The 19,820-nt window shown below is 36.3% G+C and overlaps 1 protein-coding gene across 1 annotated transcript in view; it reads right to left on the bottom strand.

The window, feature by feature from the left end:
- Nucleotides 1–19,820, bottom strand: part of LOC150080793 (FRAS1-related extracellular matrix protein 1-like) — a 90,628-nt gene that overhangs the window by 65,569 nt on the left and 5,239 nt on the right. The window contains exons 2-3 of the mRNA XM_090380823.1: nt 15,675–16,022; nt 5,457–5,659 (exon numbers count right to left, since the gene is read on the bottom strand). Of these exons, the coding sequence (XP_090236949.1) occupies nt 5,457–5,659; nt 15,675–16,022 (551 nt within the window). The remainder of the gene's footprint in view (nt 1–5,456; nt 5,660–15,674; nt 16,023–19,820) is intronic.

Raw genomic sequence — 19,820 nt, 5'->3', positions numbered from 1 at the left:
CTTTACTTAAAATGTAATTAAATTGTAATGCATTACTAAGCCCCTAATAACACTCCCCCCCCCCCTCAAAATAAAATTAAAAATTCTGCCAAGACAACTTTTGTCATTTGTGCAGTATGATCTGCACCTAAAAAAAAAAAAAAAAAGCTGGAACGTTGTTCCTCTTTCATTAAAAAGTATATTTCATATTTCCACAACACAAAGTATCTATCTTTGTGTTTGTAGCAAGTGCTATTATCCATATAGTCATTTCAGATTATTGTCATTTTATTAGCACAAGATCTAATAATCTAATGATGCTTAGTCTTCACAATATGAAAAATGCCAAAAGGTGAACAAATTGTATAAATTTACATATTTTTTAATTTATTAGAATTAATAGGTTTCCAGCTATAGAGTTTATAAACAATTATATTTATACAGAATACTGAAGCTTCTTAAAAGAAATAATTTTCTAATTCTCTCTTTTAATTACAGAAATCAAAGAAATCACTATTGCACTAAAAAAGAAAAATCATTTCCAAAGAATTGCACTGTAATTATACATTGCAATTCTCTCTCCTACTTAGTCAGATAATCATATTTGCAACTAATAATAACAATAGATGCTTTATTTTTGCTTTAGGCTCAATAAATTACTATAGCAATAACTTTCAATTCTATATGATTTTAAAAGTATAAGTTTAAACTTAGCCACTCTTAAATTTAGTAGTAAATAAAGAAACAAATTTATGTAGCCATTTTAAATGTTCTTTAATATTTTTTCAACCTTGTTGCAAAAACAAGATGATATAAAGTTAGTATATATAATAAATGGAAAATAGAAAGAGTATGGCTCATTGGCTGTGGCTGCCTTGCAGCCATACATAAAAGGAATGCATGCTTTCTACACCAAACTGGGAAAGAAGAACATAATTAACAGGCCTACTCTCGACCATGAAAATGAAATTGACATACGCAAGGGAATAATTAACTGCATATCAGGATTTAAGGAATTGAAAACTGATGACCACTCCCCAAGACTCTCAAGGTTCAACTAGCATTGCAAAATAAAAAACCACAAGGTCACGGTGTCACAGTCTGTATATATAGCATATAAAATGAAAATAGCTGTACCAACCCTTTTTACTATTGCTTCTCTCATCTTCTTCTACATCAACCACCAGCTTTTCTCATATGCACTTCCCCCCACAAATACTATCGACAGTTATGTCAACTTTGATGTATGTCACAGCCTGGCTCTGGTTATGTTGCTGTCCTTCAGTATGCTTGGCTTTTTTCTGTTAATTATTACTGTTCTGTGTTTCTGGTGTAAGTGATCATATATACCCCTTTTCAAGTTTATATGAATTCTCCATCCACCAATAAAAGAGAAAGGAAGCTCTCCAAAAAATTGTGACTACATTTAGTTATGCAGCTCATTTTGACAAGTAACTTTTTCAAATAATGTCATTGAAATCTATATTTGACTAACTTAAGGCAATTAATTATTATTATTGTTGTTTAAAAACCCTTTCTCTTTTTATGGGATTTTTTCTGCCCCATGACAGTTACTGGTACCAAGGGAATGAGATGGTTGGTGTGTCCGGTTCCTATTACTATTGTTACTGTTTGTTGAAAAACTCTCTTCCTATCCTACAGGTGTTCAGGGTTGTGGCTTTCTGGAGTTCCATGTAAGTGTTCTCTGGAAGGCTCTTTGGCACCATGCCGATGGTTGGCATGATGATCGGGATGGTTACTACTTATTTCATATGCCACATATCTTTGATTTCCTGTCTTAGGAATGAGTACTTCCTGACCTTTTCCTCGTATGTTTTCTGGAGGTTGCTGGTGTTGGGCACCACTATGTCAATCAGGTAGGAAGCCATTTCCTTCTTGTCAATGAGGGTTATGTCTGGTCTTTTGTGTGGGATCATCTTGTCCGTTATTATGACACCGTCCCAGTATAGTCTGTGAGTAGAGGTCTCTAGTACGGCCTGAGACTGATACTTGTAATATGGTAAGCTTTCTATGATCAGCTGGTATTTTGGCATTAGCTTCTAATATATTATCCTAGCCACCTGGTCATGTCTGTGAGTGTAATCCATCTGGGCGATCACCCTGCAGTGATGTGCTGGATTGTTTCTGGTGCTGGGTGACATCATTGACATGTGTCATCTGTTATTCAGGATAACCTTAGCAATGTATTTCCTGTAGTTCCTAGTGTTGATTAACTGGTCTTGGATGGCGAGCATGAATCCTTCGGTCTCATTATCATTATCATTATTATTATTATTATTCTTCTTATATTATTTCTCCCTGTTTGGGGGTTCCACCTTGTGACGAGTATTGCTACCAAATACACAGAGTGGTTGTTGTTGTTATTGTTATGTCTAGTGTTACTGTTGGTCGAGGAACTCTCTGACTATCCTACAGGTATTCATTGTGACTTTCTGGATTTCCTTGTAGGTGTTCGCTGGGAGACCTATTATTATTATTATTATATAGATTAGGCAATAAATTATTATATATTATTATCTACCTGTTATTAGCATTAGTAGAGGCATATGATGCAAGAAAGCAAGCTTATGCAGCATCAGCCAAAAAAAAAAAACTTCCACTTCGCCCCTCCGTTTATTCGAAATACCTGTCCAGCTGAGCCTTAAATTTATTTAGGATATCAACTTCCACAACAAGGGATGGAAATCTGTTCCACCAACCAACCAACCAACCACCTGCTGGCTAAAGGCAAATTTCCGCACATCTGTCTTTCCTCAATTTGAATTTATGCCCTCTCAGGTGATTATTCTGAGCAAGAGGAAGAATCCCATCAGCATTGAGCATGCTCAAAACATTCAAGGCTTTATACACCTCGGTCAGATCACCTCACAAGGGGCACCTCTGTAACCAGGTGGGAAGGAGCAGCAGTGCGTAGCACACACTTCTTGATTAGACTGGGGTTCGAGCCCGTCACCACCAAATACGGAGGATGCGGAAAGGTCAGGGAATGACCACCGCATATTCCCAGAGCAATATGGCCTTAGTTGCTAATGCTCCTAAAAACCAAATAACAATAACAAACCTCACAAGGTGTCTAGTCTCCAGACACTGTAATTTGCAAAACTTAAGCCTTTCTTCGTAAGAGCAACCCTTTCTTCCATTCACTAATCTTGTTACCCTTCTCTTTACTCGTTCCTGCAGCTCTACATCCTTCTTGAAATGAGGCCTCCAGACCTGTATACAGTACTCAAGGTGTGGCCTGACCACTGCCTTATACAAGGGAATAATCACCTCCTTATCCCTGCTAGAAAAATTCCTGTATATCATTGACAACACACCATGAGCTACTCTTGCAGCTTGTCTGCACTGCTCAGAGAACTTCATATCTGCCTGCACAATTATCCCCAGGTCCTTTTCATTCTCTGCTACTGTCAGTGTAGCACCACAGAGCTGATACGTTGCTCTGGGGTTGCTGTTTCCCATATATAGACTTTACATTTGTCAATGTTAAACTTCATTTGCCACCTCTCAGCCCATCTGCTCAACCTTTCCAGATCCTGTTGCAGCAGCATAGCATCAGTAGTGTCATTAACAACCCTGCCAACCTATGTATCGTGTGCAAACTTGGACATTAAGCTTGATATACCGTCATCAATATTATTTATAAATACGGAAAACAATAATGGACCCAACACTGAACCCTGAGGGACTCCACTAATAACATTAGCCCACGATGAGCAGTGTCCATTGATTACCACTCTCTGTCTTCTCTCCCTCAAGGGTAGGTTTCCAACTTGATCGGTCTCTAATTCTATTTCTTCTGTACTTACAAAATTGAAAACAGTATTTACAGTTAAGTTTTGCACCTTTATTATTTTTACTTCCAGTGTTATCAACAGGGAATGCTGATATAGTGTAAACAAAAATGGAGACATTCAGTGGGGTACTAATAGAATTCAATACATTTTTCCCTTCAAAGAATAAGTGTTGGCAGAAATGGTCCACTCTCTGTCTTCTCCCCCCTCAACCACCCCTTTATCCATAGCAGCAATTTTCCTCCAATGCCACACTGCTCCAATTTGTGCAGCATCCCTGCATCCAGTTCTTTTGTGACTGCATCATAGTAGCCAATCAAATTGGTCAGACAAGACTTTCCCTTAATAAAACCATGCTGTGTCCGAGCTATAACTGAAGTCTTGTCTAAATGATCCTGCAGTGCTTCTTTAACCAGTGCCTCCATTAATTTTCCTGGAACAGAAGTTAAATTCACAGGTCTATAATTACTTGTGTCAACCTTTGATCCTCCTTTGTGAATTGGGGTCACATTTGTACATCTCCAGTCTATGGGTACCTCCCCTGAGTTCAAGGAAGCTCTCATAATTATGGCTAAGGGTTTGCTTACTTCCTTCGCTGCCTCCTTTAATATAACTGGATAGATCCCATCCACCCCAGGTGCCTTTCTTGTGTTTATCTTCAACTTCTCCTCCACTTTACTCTCAGTTATTACAAGATTATCTAGCTTACTGCCAGAGCTGAATACACCTCTGGCTTTCCCCTTGCTGAATAACTCCTCATGTGTGAATGTCAATGCAAAATATTCATTTAGTTTGTTAGCTGCCTGAGCAGGATCATCAACAGTTGAACCATCGATATCAAGTGGACCAATCTGATTCATTCCCCCTTCCTTCTAGAGTTTACATAAGTAAAGAACTCTTTGCTGTTTTTCTTTGCATCATTTGCCAAAGATTTCTCGTAATCTGCTTTCATCTGCCTAACCTCCTTTGTAACTTGGTTACAGATCAACTTATATCTATCATAGGCTTCTGTGTCACGTGTTAATTTATATGTATCCCATGCATTTTTCTTCTCTGCCATATGTCTCATTAGCTCATCTGACATCCATTTAGGCCTAAACCTTGAACAATATTTCTTAGTTGGTATGAAAAGCCTAGTAGCTTCCAAGATAAGTTCTTTGAATGCTTCCCATTTTGAATTTGCTGTTGGTAACATCATCAGTTGGTCCCACTGTATAGAATTTAAATACTGTCTCAGACCATCGTAGTCGCCTTTACGAAAGCAATAACCCTTCCCTTTACCCCTGATGGTAGTTACCTCTTTGAGTAAATCCCACTTCAGCACACTGCAATCACTGCCACCTAGTGGTTCCTTTATCTACTTTAGTAACATCTTTATCCTCTAAGATTAGTTGCTGATTAAATGTTTTTAAGTTAAAAAAAAAAAAAAAAGCACAGAGTCTTTCCTCATTTACTACTGAGTTTAATTCATTAAATACCTCTCATGATTTTCATGTATTACATGATTATCAAATTTATTATCTGGAGGGAAAATCAGAAAAGTTTACAAACACAAAAGAAACTGTTCTGTGTTTCAACAAAAGTTTTTAATTATGATGATTTTAATGAATCAAACAATTATGCAACCTTTCTTAAGAATAGCTCACTATTAATAGCAATTACCTGGATCAAACTGAATTTGCTTTGCTCTTCCAGAAACAAAATCTAGCCCCTCTTCTGCTGTCAGGCTAAAGGCTGAGATGCTGACAAAAGATGACTGAGACAAATCTCCAGCACGTAAAATCTCAATCCTAATACTACCAACATCTTCACACAACACATAGGAATGATATGCAAAATACAAAACTGCCCACTGAAATGCCATACTGTGTGGGAAAAAAAATATTAGACATGAAAAACTATTGTGGAATTCAGCAGCTTTTAAAATGTTAACTGGTAACTAAAATGCTACATTATTTAAAGAAAATAAAACCTAATTACTGCACTACAGCAATACTACTATTTATATTATAAGATTAACCATAAAGATTTAATCCACCCAAATCCTTAGCTACTGGTAAGTTGAATGCAGTTTATTCCAGTGCAAAGTTTAGTCTGTGCTATAATTATAGCTATAAATCCTACAAGAAATATTCAAGGGTAGGTTTCCAACTTGATCAGTCTATAATTCTATTTATTCTGTACTTGCAAAATTGAAAACAGTGTTTACAGTTAAGTTTTGCACCTTTATTATTTTTACTTCCAGTGTTATCAACAGAGAATGCCGATATAGTGTAAACAAAAATGGAGACATTCAGTGGGGTACTAAGAGAATGCAATACATTTTTCCCTTCAAAGAATAAGTGTTGGCAAAAATGGTCCAGCACACATTTCACACTATGGAAAAGAATATGCAAGTAGCCATTTAATCTATATATACCACATCAGCTTTTTTGAAACTGCTTGTTCTTTATGGCACATCAAGAAAATTGACAGGCCACAGGTAAGTAATGAAACAATTGAATGTCAAGGCAGCTTTTGTTTGTGGTTCCAGAAAATGCAAAACTTTAGGCAAGTTGTGCACTTAACATGCCTACTACTCCACAGCATGGAGAATATTAGAAGTATCCACATGTTTCTCTCTCTCAAACTTTACTGATTAGAGATGTTGCATGCCATAATGAAAGCTGACAAACTAAGACAACATAAATGATACATTTACAAAAATAATGGCTTTGATGGAAAACAAAGATTTAATGAAGTGTACGATTTTCACTGATATGTATATGATCCATTTCACTGACAAAGTAAATAAACAGAATGTAAGAAGACAGGGAAAGAAAACCCTCTTCAATTTACAGAGCACATGCAGAACGCTCTCAAATTAAATATGCATTGTGTTCTTATCTACATTAAACTTTATGATGCTTTTACTTTGTGGAAAAAAAAAAACAATCTCTGAGTTTGTGTACTTTGACATGTTGGAAAACTTTCTTTTTCCACGAACAATGCATGATAACTCTGAAAGAAAAGCCATTTTTCAGCAGGATGGCATATGTCCTCAATTCCTTGGGCATATGATTTCTTGAATAGCAACTTCTCCAATTAGTGGATTGGATGAGACTTTTTTTTTTTTTTTTTTTGGTCTGATGCTACATAAGCTTGCTTTCTTGCATCACATGTGTCTACTGCTACTACCAACAGACTTGAATGAGTTGTGAAACAGAATAGCAGCACTTATGAAAGAGTGGCATCCAACTTTGTGGCAAGAAATTTACTTCTGTTTGAATCTGTGTAAAACTGGTAGCAACCATTCAGATACTGTGGGGGAAAAAAAAAAAAAAAAGTGCAGCATAAATCCTATACTGCTTTTGATTTTGAAAGCAGAGAAAAAATAGTGTTACAGATGGATGAAGTTACTTTTGAATAAACCAACAATATGACTATTCTCACTGAAGCAAACTCCTCTTATTTTGTGACTGTTCTGAAACACAAAATAAATGCAAAAAATAAAACATTATTATAATATTTATGATTATCCATATCTTAATTATAAAATTAAGTTAATGAATTAAAATAAAATTATAAAATTAAGAAAACAAATTAAAATAAAATTATAAAATTAAGATAATTTTGAAACTGGGGGAACAAAATATTAGAATGTGGAAACTAGAGGCTTTGTGGAGTCTCAAATTTTTCTTGCTGGAAGCTTCAGAGAATAGTCAGCTGTATATAGTGTGTGCTGAAATGGTGAGATATCCACTACTTCTGCTTCTACCACTACAACTATCACTGCTATTATTACAATCAAGCTAAAATATTGAATTGTACATGATTACTGAAACATGTATCAGCTTCAATGAGGTTAGAGACGTGCTAGTGATTTTTGATGTGAAAACATCTTTGGCATTACCTACTAAATTTCAGACTGAAGTAAAACCAATTTGTCATGAAAATGCGATACAGAAATGATGCTAACTCAGTGAAATCCAAGTCAATAGCCTAATTACTCATTTGATAGTAGCCATTTGAATGGCTACAATCAAATGGCAGCTACAGGAAGTACAGTCAGTTCTGCTATAACACGGTACATGTGTTCCTAAAAATATCCGCACTATGGCATTTCACACAATAAAAACAACAGGTCTTATGGGGAAAATAGGGACAGGGACAGAGCACTCAAAAAAAAAAAAAAAAAAAAATTGTTCACTCTTGTAAATACAACACTAAAAAAAGTTAGAAACCCAATAAATTTGCTAAACATCTTTAAACATCTTAAATTTCTAATAAATAAATATTACAGTAAATATAGCACTGTAATATATATACAACTAATTGATATTTCTGCTCAATGACTTTTTTTTTGGATTGTAAAATTTAAAACAGTAAAAAAGGTAAACAATCAATAACAACAAACACGGCATGCACAAATTGCACAAGTGAGATACGCAGCAACAATTTCACACATTAAAAATAGAAAGCTTAAAAATGGGAATGAACAGAAGATTCTGAAAAGGTATTTGTTTTTTATATGATCGAAGATTTCGTGGAAGGGGAAGCACATTTCACCATAATAACATAAAAACCCACAGAATTCCAGCTATCGCTATTATCATAAATGCAATAAGATCAAGTTTACTACCCGTTTATAATTAGATTGCACTAACAGAAAAGCCCAAATAAACTGGAACTTGCAAATTGTTTTTATTGTTTTATGGTAGTGACCTCCAGAAATGTAAGTCTCTGCTTAAGCTATCATGCCTCAGAAAATCTCTGTTCGAACTGAAAAATGTGAGCTGAAAACATGAGTCGGCCTGCAATATCTTGTGAATACAGTGAATGACAACAGTGTGTCTGACCAATATAACTACAATAAATGGGAAATATAGCTCTCACACATTTGACGTTTGACATTGTTTAAGCTTCGTACATTTTTTAAGCTTTGTAAGCTTTGTTCACTTGGTGCTACTCTCACGCGAAATCACGTTATACTCGCATATGATTGATGTCATGTTGGAGCAAATTTGCATTGTGAAAATGTGCATTATAGCAGAACTGACTATGATTTTTTTACAAAATAATGAGAGAAATTACCTCGCCATATGTGTGCAGGACGTTTCTTTACTAACACTCTCATTGAATTAAATGAATTTTAAAATAACTACATGAATTCTAACACTCAGAGGCAAAACATTAGTGATCCAATGCACTCGGAATCCATGGCTTGAGAGCTCTAAACCCATCACCAAAATACATCAGAACCCAGTGAATGTCAACAAGTTCTGATGAAGTCCTGATATATTTTGGTGAAGGGTTTAGAGCTCTTGAGCCATTGATTCTGGGTGCATTGGATCACTAATGTTTTGCCACCGAGTGTTAGAATTCATTTAGTTATTTTAAAATTCATTTAATTCAAGGAGAGTGTTAATAAAGAAACATCCTGCACACATACATTGAGGTAATTCCTCTCATTATTTTGTAAATTAATTAATAACGTAGGACATACTGAGCCTTGATGATCTTCAATTTACTAAGGAAGTATGATTGGAACAATACAAGTTACGGCCAGCTCCATAGCCAGGTGGGCAGGAGCAGCAGTGCGTAAGCACACGCTTCTTGATTAGACTGGGGTTCAAGCCCGTGACCACCAAATATGGAGGATGCGGGAAGGTCAGGGAATGACCACCGCATATCCTCGGAGCAATATGGCCTTAGTTGCTAATGCTCCTAAAAACCAAATAACAAACAAACAATACAAGTTACAATAATTCGCTTCTGGGGGAAGCTGTAAATGACATTACTTCCATGTCGCATTTTTTGTGACCAATCAGCTTGGTTGAGGTGAAGTAATATGCAAATGACATCACTTTGCATGGTAGATGGTTTTTATGTGAAACATCCTTTGTGTTTCTTTTAGGTATTTTGATTTGTGTATATTGATTATGAAATAAAAGAACTTTTGTACTGTAAGTATTTTATTGATCATTCACAAATTTCCATAATGTCAGCTGGAAGCCAAGATACAATATATTTATGATAACTAAAGTAAGAGATATATACTTGTGATTACAATGCATCTAAATGTCTCTGGAAAACAGCATTGACTGAGGTACACGATCTTGTAGTTGAAATTTAGGAAAAATGCGAGAAGAAAAAAGAAATTTACAGTCATCCCCTGATTTGCGAGGGGGCTACATTCCAGGAAAACACTGCGCAGTCCAAATCTGCGCAATGCGAAACGTAGTTTATATGACATAATGAGGGTTCCGTACCTGTACCCAAAAAAAAAAAAAAAAAAATGTGCAAAAAAAATTGCCTTCAATCGGTAAGAAAAAAAGAAAAAAATTTGAAACATGTCCATAAAATTAATCTTGCTAATACTTACATCTAGAAGCACGCTGTTTTTCTCTATAAATTTCTTCATAAGGAACTAAAGCTAATGATAAAGTTCTGCAAAAATTTAAACTCCTCTCCAAATTAGGATCCAAATCCAGAGCTTCTTGGCTAAGCTGGTTTGCAAGTCTTAAAAACTCAGCTAGTCTCTTCGCGGTCAAATTTTTATGTGCATCTTCTTTGTTTTTATCATTTTTGTCATCTACTTCTTCACACTGCAAAAAATATCATCCACTGATAATTGTTCTCTATGAGATTCAAGGCCTTCTGTGATATTTGCTGGTTCCAGTTCTTCAAATCTCTCTCTGCTAATCATTTTGCCAATTCTCACAATCTTAACTTCCCCAGCATTTCGACCATGGCTTCTTTAGTAAAGCTTGTGGCCACAGCTTTTTCCACACTGCATTCATTGTTGAGTTCTTAACTTCACCCCAAGTGAATTCAATATTTTTTACAGCATCAAGAATATTATAATTCCGCCAATAATCTCGAATTGAAAGACTGCCTATTCTATCAGTAGCTTCTACCAATTGTAAAAAAAGATGAGTTAATAAAGTTTAAAGGAAGCTATAAAACATTGGTCCATTGGCTGAAATAACGAACTTGTATTCACTGGAAGAAAGGTAACTTTCACATTTGGGTGCAGATCAGACAAATGTTGTTGTTATTGTTGTTATTTGGTTTTTAGGAACATTAGCAACTAAGGCCATATTGCTCCGGGATATGCGGTGGTCATTCCCTGACCTTTCCGCATCCTCCATATTTGGTGGGCTCACGGGCTCGAACCCCGGTCTAATCAAGAAGCGTGTGCTATGCACTGCTGCTCCTGCCCACTTGGCTACGGAGGCGCCACTCAGACAAATGTGCAGGATGATTGGGCGCATTGTCAAGAATGAGCAAGAATTTTAATGCTCTGTTCTTCTTCAGGCAATATCTTTTTGTTTCCACACAAAATCAATTTAAAAACCAATCCTTGAAGATTTTAGCTGTAATCCAGGATTTTTTGCTTGATTTCCAATGAACTGGTAAGGAACTTTTTGATATTCCTTTAAAAGAACAAGGATTTTCTGACGTATAAATTAGCAGCAGTTTACACTTAAAGTCACCCTCTGCATTGCCACATAACAAAAGGGTTAACCTATCTTTTGCAGCTTTGAAACCTGTGGTGGTTTTCTCTTCTTTTGAAATGAATGTTTGATTGGCATACACTTCCAAAATACACTTGCCGGTCTCATCAGCATTAAACACTTGACTTGCTGAATAGCCCTCAGTCGCAATAACATCCTTTAAAGTTTTTGGCTACAAAGAAGCAGATTCCATATCTGCACTGGCTGCTTCAATTATTAATTTTAGATTGTGAAGACTTTGACGTTTTTTAAAATTTTCAAACCAACCCTTACTGGCCTGAAAGATGTCTGCATTGGATGGACTGGCTTCTTTTTAGCATTAGCATTAGTAGAGGCATTTGATGCAAGAAAGCAAGCTTATGCAGCATCAGCCAAAAAAAAAAAAAAAAAAAAAAACCACTTCCACTTCACCCCTCTGTTCGTTCAAAATACCTGTCCAGCTGAGCCTTAAACTTATTTAGGCTATCAACCTCCACTACAAGGGATGGAAGTCTGTTCCACCAACCAACCACCCGCTGGCTAAAGGCAAATTTCCGCACATCTATCCTACATCTGTCTTTCCTCAATTTGAATTTATGCCCTCTCAGGTGATTATTCTGAGCTAGAGGAAGAATCCCATCAGCATTGAGCATGCTCAAACCATTCAAGGCTTTATACACCTCTATCAGATCACCTCGCTGGTGCCTAGTCTCCAAACACTGTAATTTGCAAAACTTAAGCCTTTCTTCGTAAGAGCACCCCTTTGTTCCATTCACTAATCTTGTTGCCCTTCTCTGTACTTGTTCCAGCAGTTCTACATCCTTCTTGAAATGAGGCCTCCAGACCTGTATACAGTACTCTAGGTGTGGCCTGACCATTGCCTTATACAAGGGAATAATCACCTCCTTATCCCTGCTGGAAAAATTCCTGTATATCATTGACAATACTCCATGAGATACTCTTGCAGCCCGTCTGCACTGCTCAGAGAACTTCATATCTGCCTGCACAACCACCCCCAAGTCCCTTTCATTCTCTACCACTGTCAGTGTAGTACCACAGAGTTGATACGTTGCTCTGGGGTTGCTGTTTCCCATGTGTAGTACTTTACATTTGTCAAAGTTAAACTTCATTTGCCACCTCTCAGCCCATCTGCTCAACCTTTCCAGATCCTGTTGCAGCAGCATAGTGTCAGTAGTGTCCTTGACAACCCTGCCAACCTTTGTATCGTCTGCAAACTTGGACATTAAGCTTGATATACCATCATCAATATCATTTATAAATACAGAAAACAATAATGGACCCAACACTGAGCCCTGAGGGACTCCACTAATAACATTAGTCCACGATGCGCAGTGTCCATTGATTACCACTCTCTGTCTTCCCCCCCTCAACCACCCCTTTATCCATAGCAGCAATTTGCCTCCAATGTCACACTGCTCCAATTTGTGTAGCAGTCTTCCATGTTTTTTTTTTTTTTTTCTCGGTAGTTGTTGGCGCATCAGCTTCTGTGGCCATAATGCACCTCCCAAGGTTTTTCCAGTACTTTGATCCAACCCGAGGCGGGATTCGAACCCGCGACCTTTGGGTTGCTAGGTAGGTACTTTACCCACCCGGTTAGCCCGGTCGGCCAGTCTTCCATGTGCAACAGTATCAAAAGCCTTTCTAAGATCCAAGTATATAATATCAAAGCTATTCCCTGCATCCAGTTCTTTTGTGACTGCATCATAGTATCCAATCAAATTGGTCAGGCAAGACTTCCCCTTAACAAAACCATGCTGTGTCTGAGCTATAACTGAAGTCTTGTCTAAATGATCCTGCAGTGCTTCTTTAACCAGTGCCTCCATTAATTTTCCTGGAACAGAAGTTAAGCTCACAGGTCTATAATTACTTGTGTCAGCCTTTGATCCTCCTTTATGAATTGGGGTCACATTTGCACATTTCCAGTCTATGGGTACCTCCCCTGAGTCCAAGGAAGCTCTCATAATTATGGCTAAGGGTTTGCTTACTTCCTTTGCTGCCTCCTTTAATATAACTGGATAGATCCCATCCACCCCAGGTGCCTTTCTTGTGTTTATCTTCAACAGTTTCTCCTCCACTTTACTACCAGTTATTTCAAGATTCTGTAGCTTACTGCTAGAGTTGAATACACCTCTAGCATTCCCCTCGCTGAATAACTCCTCATGTGTGAATGTCGATGCAAAATATTCATTTAGTTTGTTAGCTACCTGAGCAGGATCATCAACAGTTGACCCATCAATATCAAGTGGACCAATCTGATTCATCCCCTTCCTTCTAGAGTTTACATAAGTAAAGAACTCTTTGCTGTTTTTCTTTGCATCCCTTGCCAAGGATTTCTCGTAATCTGCCTTCGCCTGCCTAACCTCCTTTGTAACTTGGTTGCATATCAACTTGTATCTATCATAGGCTTCTGTGTCATGTGTTAATTTGTAAGTATCCCATGCATTTTTCTTCTCTACCATATGCCTCATTAGTTCATCTGACATCCATTTTGGCCTAAACCTTGAACAATATTTCTTAGTTGGTATGTAAAGCCTAGTAGCTTCCGAGATAAGTTCTTTGAATGCTTCCCATTTTGAATTTGCTGTTGGTAACATCATCAGTTGGTCCCACTGTATAGAATTTAAATACTGTCTCAGTCCATCGTAGTCGCCTTTACGGAAGCAATAACTCTTCCCTTTACCCCTAATGGTAGTTACCTCTTTGAGTACATCCCACTTCAGCACACTGCAATAACTGCCACCTAGTGGTTCATTTATCTGCAGATTCTTAATGCATGAAGAATCACTGCTGATAATCAAATCAAGAGAATTACTCCCTCTAGTTGCCTCCCGAACATGCTGATGTAGAAAACAATCATCCAATAAATCCACAAAAGCTCTGCTAGTGTGTGAGTGACCAGCCCCCAAATTCCAGTCAATATCTGGGAAATTAAAATCTCCCATTATAAGACTCTCTGATTTTCTGGCCCACTCTATTTCCCTGTACAGTTTCTTATTATACTCATCAGAATCATTAGGCCCAGAGCACACTTCTACTCTCAATTTTGATCTCCCAATGCTTATGTCACACCAAACTGACTCAACACTGCACTGTCCAGCGATGTCGACTGGCTTCACTTCCTTGGTTTTTATGTGTTTCTTAACTAATAGCATAACCCCTCCCCCTTCCTATCCTGTCTATCCTTTCTGTAGACGTACTCCCCAAATTCCAGTTCTGCATCCCTTATATCTGTGTGACACCACGTCTCTGATATACCAACAATATCTGCCTTTGATGTTTTGAGCAATACCTCAAATTCATCAAATTTATTTACTAAACTCCTAGCATTGGTGTACATGCAAGTATACCTGCACCTGTTTCTATTCTTAGCTACCCTAACACAACCCATGTGTTTACTTGTACCGCAATGACTCCCAGCAGTCTCTGAAATATCATGCATCTTGTTTTTCAGGCTTCTGCTCATTCTAATAGAAGCAGTGCAAGAATCTCTTTCACCTCTGCCAGTGGCTACTGTCAGTCTATTGGTCTTTGTCTCCCCCCCCCGAGCTAGCAGTTTTCCGACCCACCTAACACTGCCTCGATAGCATCAGTAAACAAGCTTCTTCTTGTAAGTGATTAAAAATTTGCAGAGCTTTGGCACGAATAATATCTGAATTAAGAGACATTCTGTTTTGATTAAGATCTTCTATCCAAAAAGAAAACAATTTTCCAGTTTTCTCTATTAATGGATTTCTCACTTTTGTAGTACTTTTTGCAGCCAATGATGCGGAACAGATAACTGAACTTTTAATTTTCTCAGCATTTTCCCTAATTCATTGAATGTTAGATTCATTTATGCTATATTTCTTGGCCAATGTTACAACCTTTTTGCCATTTTTTTAACTCCTTAACGATTTTTAATTTTTCTTCTAAATTTAATTTTTTTAAATTTTAAATTTAAATTTAAAATTTTAATTTTTTTAAAATTTAAATTTAGGTTGCAGGATAAATTATGGAAGTTTGCCTTCAGCCAGTGGGCAGTTGTTTGTTAGAGGAAACTTCCATCTTTTGTTGTGGAAGTAGGTAATCTGAATAAATTCAAAGAAGAACTAATACAGTGAGTTTTTTTGTCACAGCAATGTGGTATATGTATAGTTTGAGATGAGAGGTGGGGGATTATAAAAAGACGTATGACAATTCCAGGATTTGATGTCAGTACATTATGTTATTCATAAATTTATCCCAATCATTTTCAGTTTTTAATAAAAAGTACCACTTTTTTATAAAATTTTAATTTTTAATAAAAGCACCATACCATTTTTTCATAAAAGTATAAAATTTTAATAAAAGGTACCATTTTTTATAAAAGTAAATTTTTTTTAATAAAATTACGATAACTTACCGATAGTCTACTGAATTATAGCCTTTCCTGTAAAGACTAATAGCAAAACTGTCATTTGTAACATCTCTGCTTTTTGTGTGAATAACAAAGTTTAACTTGCCAGCATCAAGACTACTTTGTGAAAAATGTTTATTCAAATGTTGACCAGACTTTTTATCATATAAATAACTATGCTCTGGATTTTTCCTAATATAATATACTGGATCATAATCAAGATTAGAACCTCTTATCTTAATACTGTTACCAGTGAGGACAAATCCATATTGATTTTCATCGATTTTCTCAACTTGGGTAGGAGATTTAATAGATATTAAGGATATATGAACTTTTGGAGAAACCACCTCAAACCTAAAAAATATATAAAATATTCTTAATGCATTTCATAATTAAAAAACAACATTTATAAAACACAAATCAGGAAAAAATATTAATGTATTAAAACCAATTTGAAAGTGTGGATACAAGAAATGAAACTTTTCTAATATCTTGTTAGGCAAATTCCTTCTTGGCTCTTATTACAGACTGAAAAGTAACTACATCCATTATTAGCAAAATATGCTATCACTAATTTCAGCTAGAAATGAGAACATTCCTAGCTGAAATTGCAAAACCAATTAGAATGATTATAAATACAATGTGATCTAAATGACAGAAAAGCAAAAGTTTTATTTATTACATAAGACAAAACATTTTATGAAACTATAGTTTCAAAATTACATAACAGATGGCAAAGCATATTTAGCTGATTGAAAATTAATAATAAAGAGTAATTCAAGATGGCAATGACCTTACATCAGCATTATTTTCTGACCATAGATCAAAAGCAATAACAGCATATGAACAAAAATTCAACACAAGAGATATTCTTAAGAAGCTTGCCATTTGGAAAACAGTGAAATGGGAAATGTCAATGCCAAATCTCAGAGTGGAAGTATCTTACCTCTGACACATGATAATCCAGTCCTCCCAATCTAGATGATCATATACTAGTTCCTACTTAAGAGCAACACACTTATTAAAAACTTGTTTTGTTATTTGTTTTTTTTAGGAGCATCAGCAACTAAGGCCATATTGCTCCGGGGACTTGCAGTGGTCATTCCCTGACCTTTCCAGATCCTCCATATTTGGTGGTCACGGGCTCGAACCCCAGTCTAATCAAGATTGTTTGTTTGTTTGTTTGTTATTTGGTTTTTAGGAGCATTAGCAACTAAGGCCATATTGCTCCGGGATATGCGGTGGTCATTCCCTGACCTTTCCGCATCCTCCGTATTTGGTTTAATCAAGAAGCGTGTGCTACGCACTGCTGCTCCTGCCCACCTGGCTACGGAGGCACCCTATTATTATTATTATTAAAAACTGACCTCTACAATAAAAATACTGTCCACCTACTGACAGAACCACATAAAAGGTAATAAAACATAGCCGAGTGGTCAGGAGAACGAGTGCAGTAGCACAAGCTCTTTGAGTGGACCGGGGTTCAAGCCCGTGACTGCTAAATACGATTAACATTTGTATTGATTGATTTATTGTAAACTTCACTGACCTGGTGGTCATGCCAGAGTATAAACAAGAACCTGTTCACTTATTACATAACACTGCTGAACTAATACCTAGCCTAAAATGAGTGGAGTCTGTTTATTGATTCCTCCAAGGAAAGTCTAAAAGTGTTCTGCAGAATGGTAACCAATATACTTCTGTTCCTATGAAAATCTTGAACTTCTTGAAAAGTGGATTAATATCAAAAAAGCCAATCTGCACAAGGAAGTCATGCTTATTCAATATCAGCCTTAAAAAAATACCTGGTTCCATCCTTCATTCAACCCCTCCTTAAATTTGCATAAGCCCTCTAGCTCTATTGTTAAATGGCAGTTTATCCCAACAAGTTATATGTAACCCTTTTGATAAAAGAGAAGATAATTTTGTTATATCCAGTCTACAACTGGATTTATGAAAATTTCTATCTATCCTTCTTTAATTAAAGTGTTTGTCCTCTAGTTTATACTCCATGTGAATAAAAAAAATATCTCATTTATTTGCTAAAAAAGCCTTTCAAAACCTTAATACTTCAATCAATCCCCCACACAGACATCTGCATAAGTATCTGATTGACTTTGAAACTCACAAAACTGAAGTCTCAAATAGGAATGCTGCTTTATATCAATAACTAATCTTATTGCTCTTTGCAACAAGGTTAGTTATTGATATAAAAAATAGAGAATTAATATGATGATTTTGCAACCTAAAAAACTGAAGTCTCTCTCTCTCTCTCTCTCTCTCTCTCTCTCTCTCTCTCTCTCTCTCTCTCTTAATAGGAATGCTTTATATCAATAACCAACCCTGTTACTCTTTTCTGCATTGTTTCCACCAAATCCATATCTTTCTTGAAATGGCAATCCCAAATCTGCGTACAATACTCAAACTAACTAAGGCTTTAGAAAATTGAATGATCATTTCTTTGTTCTTACTATGAAATTCCTGTACATATTCTAGCATAATATGTTCTATCAGCCTGTTCTACAGTTGAGAAAAGATCATGTTGGAGTCTTTTTTATTGTCAAATGCCTTAAGTTTACTGCTTTTCCAAGTAATAAGATAATCTGGAATTACTATTACTCAAAGGCAAAACCTTACATTTATCAATATTGTACTTTATCCAAATGAATAATTCATCTAGGTCTACATTGGTTACTACTGTTTGCCTCCTTCTCAACCTTTGTATCATCAGAAAACTTTGACATGCAGCCTATAATAACTTCACTAATATCATTATTAAATATTAGAAAACAAGGAACCCAGTAATGAACCCTGTGAAACTACACTTGAGACTCTGGTCTAGTCAGAGTAATAGCTATTTATAATCACCTTTTGTACCCTCTAATTTTGAATCCATTTCTTTTGTGACAACATCATATTAGTTTATGCCAACCAGGCTAGCCGGGTAGTAAAGTGCCTGCCTGGCAACCCAAAGGTCGTGGGTTCGATTCCCGCCTCGGGCTGGATATCACGATGGTGCCGAACCAACCGGTTGGTTGGATATCCCGGCCACGATACACAAAGGAAGCAAGAAAAAACTGGTTCCTTCGTGTATTGATCACATCATACGAAATAAATAAATAAAATAAAATATTAGTTTAATAGATTAGTTAGACATGATGTTCCTTTAAAAAGCCCATACTTTGTTTCTATTGGGACATGCAATAACCCGGAAAGCAGGAAAGGAGGGGTAATTACAAGGCCTGCTGAAGTCCTTTTGAGACATGCAATTATATGGGCTATATTAGAATTACTAAAACCACAAACAAACACATATATACTTGCTTATATTCTAATGCAAGGAACAAAATAAATAAATTTCATGAATTTGAAGTATTAATTACATCACCAAATGATGGCATAATAGGAATAGCACTCTGAAATAGCAGATGCATATGGTAAGTACAATGTGCACAGCAGGGATAGACATGGGGGTGGGAGAACTAAAACTTCATTAAGAAGCATAGATTCTAAAACAGTGCACTCAATGTACATGGGTTGTCAGTATAATATTGAATCAGTCTGATCTGGTGCAAGCATTGGGAAAACAAAATTGACATTATGTTACAGGCCAAATGACTGTGGTCACCATAATAATCAACTATACAGACAGAGTGGAATAGCAAATCAGAATGTCTTGTCACAAGAGATTTAACTTTCCAGATACTGATTGGAAATAGTGAGGTTGTAGCAACTCAGTTGCAGAGAATTTTCATATTTTCTGGACAACTGTTTTCTATACAAATATGTTAGGGAAGCTACATGAGAAAGCATTATTCATGATTTGATTACAAGCAGTGATTCATAATTTTTTAAGAACCTTCAAGTGAAGGAGTCACTAGGTGGCAGTGATCATTATGTACTGATCTGAGATTTATTCAAAGAAATATCTACTGTTGAGGATAAAGAGAGAGAGAGAGGGGGGGGGGGGGAAGGGATTTTGTTTTTGCAAAAGTGATTAAAGTGGCCTTAGAAAAATTTTTAAAATGCATTCAGTGTGACCAATTAATGTTTTTAACAAATGCAAAGATGATCAAAGAAATGATGGTCAAGCTGAAATACTTCATCTGACAAAATAGATGTCGGATGAAGTAATTCAGCTTAGTGGCAGAG

The sequence above is a fragment of the Mastigoproctus giganteus genome, chromosome 9, assembly GCF_048544385.1.
Source record: "Mastigoproctus giganteus isolate SK-2022 chromosome 9, ASM4854438v1, whole genome shotgun sequence".
Lineage (NCBI taxonomy): Eukaryota > Metazoa > Arthropoda > Arachnida > Uropygi > Thelyphonidae > Mastigoproctus > Mastigoproctus giganteus.
This window is presented reverse-complemented; position numbering and strand designations above follow the sequence as displayed.